This window comes from Monoraphidium neglectum, assembly GCF_000611645.1.
Source record: "Monoraphidium neglectum strain SAG 48.87 unplaced genomic scaffold scaffold04475, whole genome shotgun sequence".
Classification (NCBI taxonomy): Eukaryota; Viridiplantae; Chlorophyta; class Chlorophyceae; order Sphaeropleales; family Selenastraceae; genus Monoraphidium; species Monoraphidium neglectum.
The window spans coordinates 1-769 of NW_014009154.1; the positions used below are offsets into that span (position 1 = coordinate 1).

A 769-nucleotide genomic window follows, 5' to 3' on the forward strand; every position below is an offset into this window, starting at 1 on the left:
AGGTACTTTGATGAGGGGGCTGATGAGGTGGCATTCCTCAACATCACGGGCTTCAGGGAGTGCCCCCTGGCAGACCTGCCCATGCTGGGCGTGCTGCAGGTGAGAACTTCACCGGGAACACTCGCCGTACTCTGGCCTGGTCCTGAATCTGTCAGTGAGCCCTGCCTCATAGACGCTCGGGATCGTTGGTCCTGGCAGAGGGCTGATTGGCTGGCCGTCGGGGTTCTGAGCGCCCTGATAGCACCTGCGGCTTCGACGGGCCTCCGGGGCATCGGGCAGGCAACCCCCCCCCCCTGATCCATGGGTGGAGGGCATGCGTGCGCTCAAAGGAGGGGAGGCTGCGGCCATCTTGCGGCCCCGGGGCCCCCCATGACCTCCCGCGCCTGCCCTCCATCGAACGCCCCCCACCAAATGCCATCCGTACAAACGCCGCTCAGCAAACGCCCTCCCTCCCTTGATCCCCGTGCCCCCCCCCCCTCTCAGGCCGCCAGCGAGCGCGTTTTTGTGCCGATGACTGTCGGCGGCGGCATCCGCGCGTTCAGCGCTCAGGGCAGGAGCTACAGCGCCCTGGAGGTCGCCTCTGAATACTTCAGGTGAGTTTTGTTATTTTTTGGAGGGGCGGCAGGGGGCGGGGTCATGGGGCAGGGGGTTGGTTGACACGATACAACAAGATGGAATGGGTTTGGGATAGGCAAGGCCGGGTTGCAGGGGGCGTGCTGGGTCGAGGGTCGCCCCCTCCAACCCGGATTTTGGAGGGATTGGTTTTTTT

At 64.5% G+C, this 769-nt stretch overlaps 1 protein-coding gene across 1 annotated transcript in view; it reads left to right on the forward strand.

The window, feature by feature from the left end:
- Positions 1-81: 81 nt before the first annotated feature.
- Positions 82-769, forward strand: part of MNEG_14425 (glutamine amidotransferase) — a gene marked incomplete at both ends in the record, with an annotated part of 3117 nt that continues 2429 nt past the window's right edge. Inside the window, 2 exons of the mRNA XM_014037103.1 lie at positions 82-99; positions 484-593. Coding sequence (XP_013892557.1) covers positions 82-99; positions 484-593 — 128 coding nt within the window. The remainder of the gene's footprint in view (positions 100-483; positions 594-769) is intronic.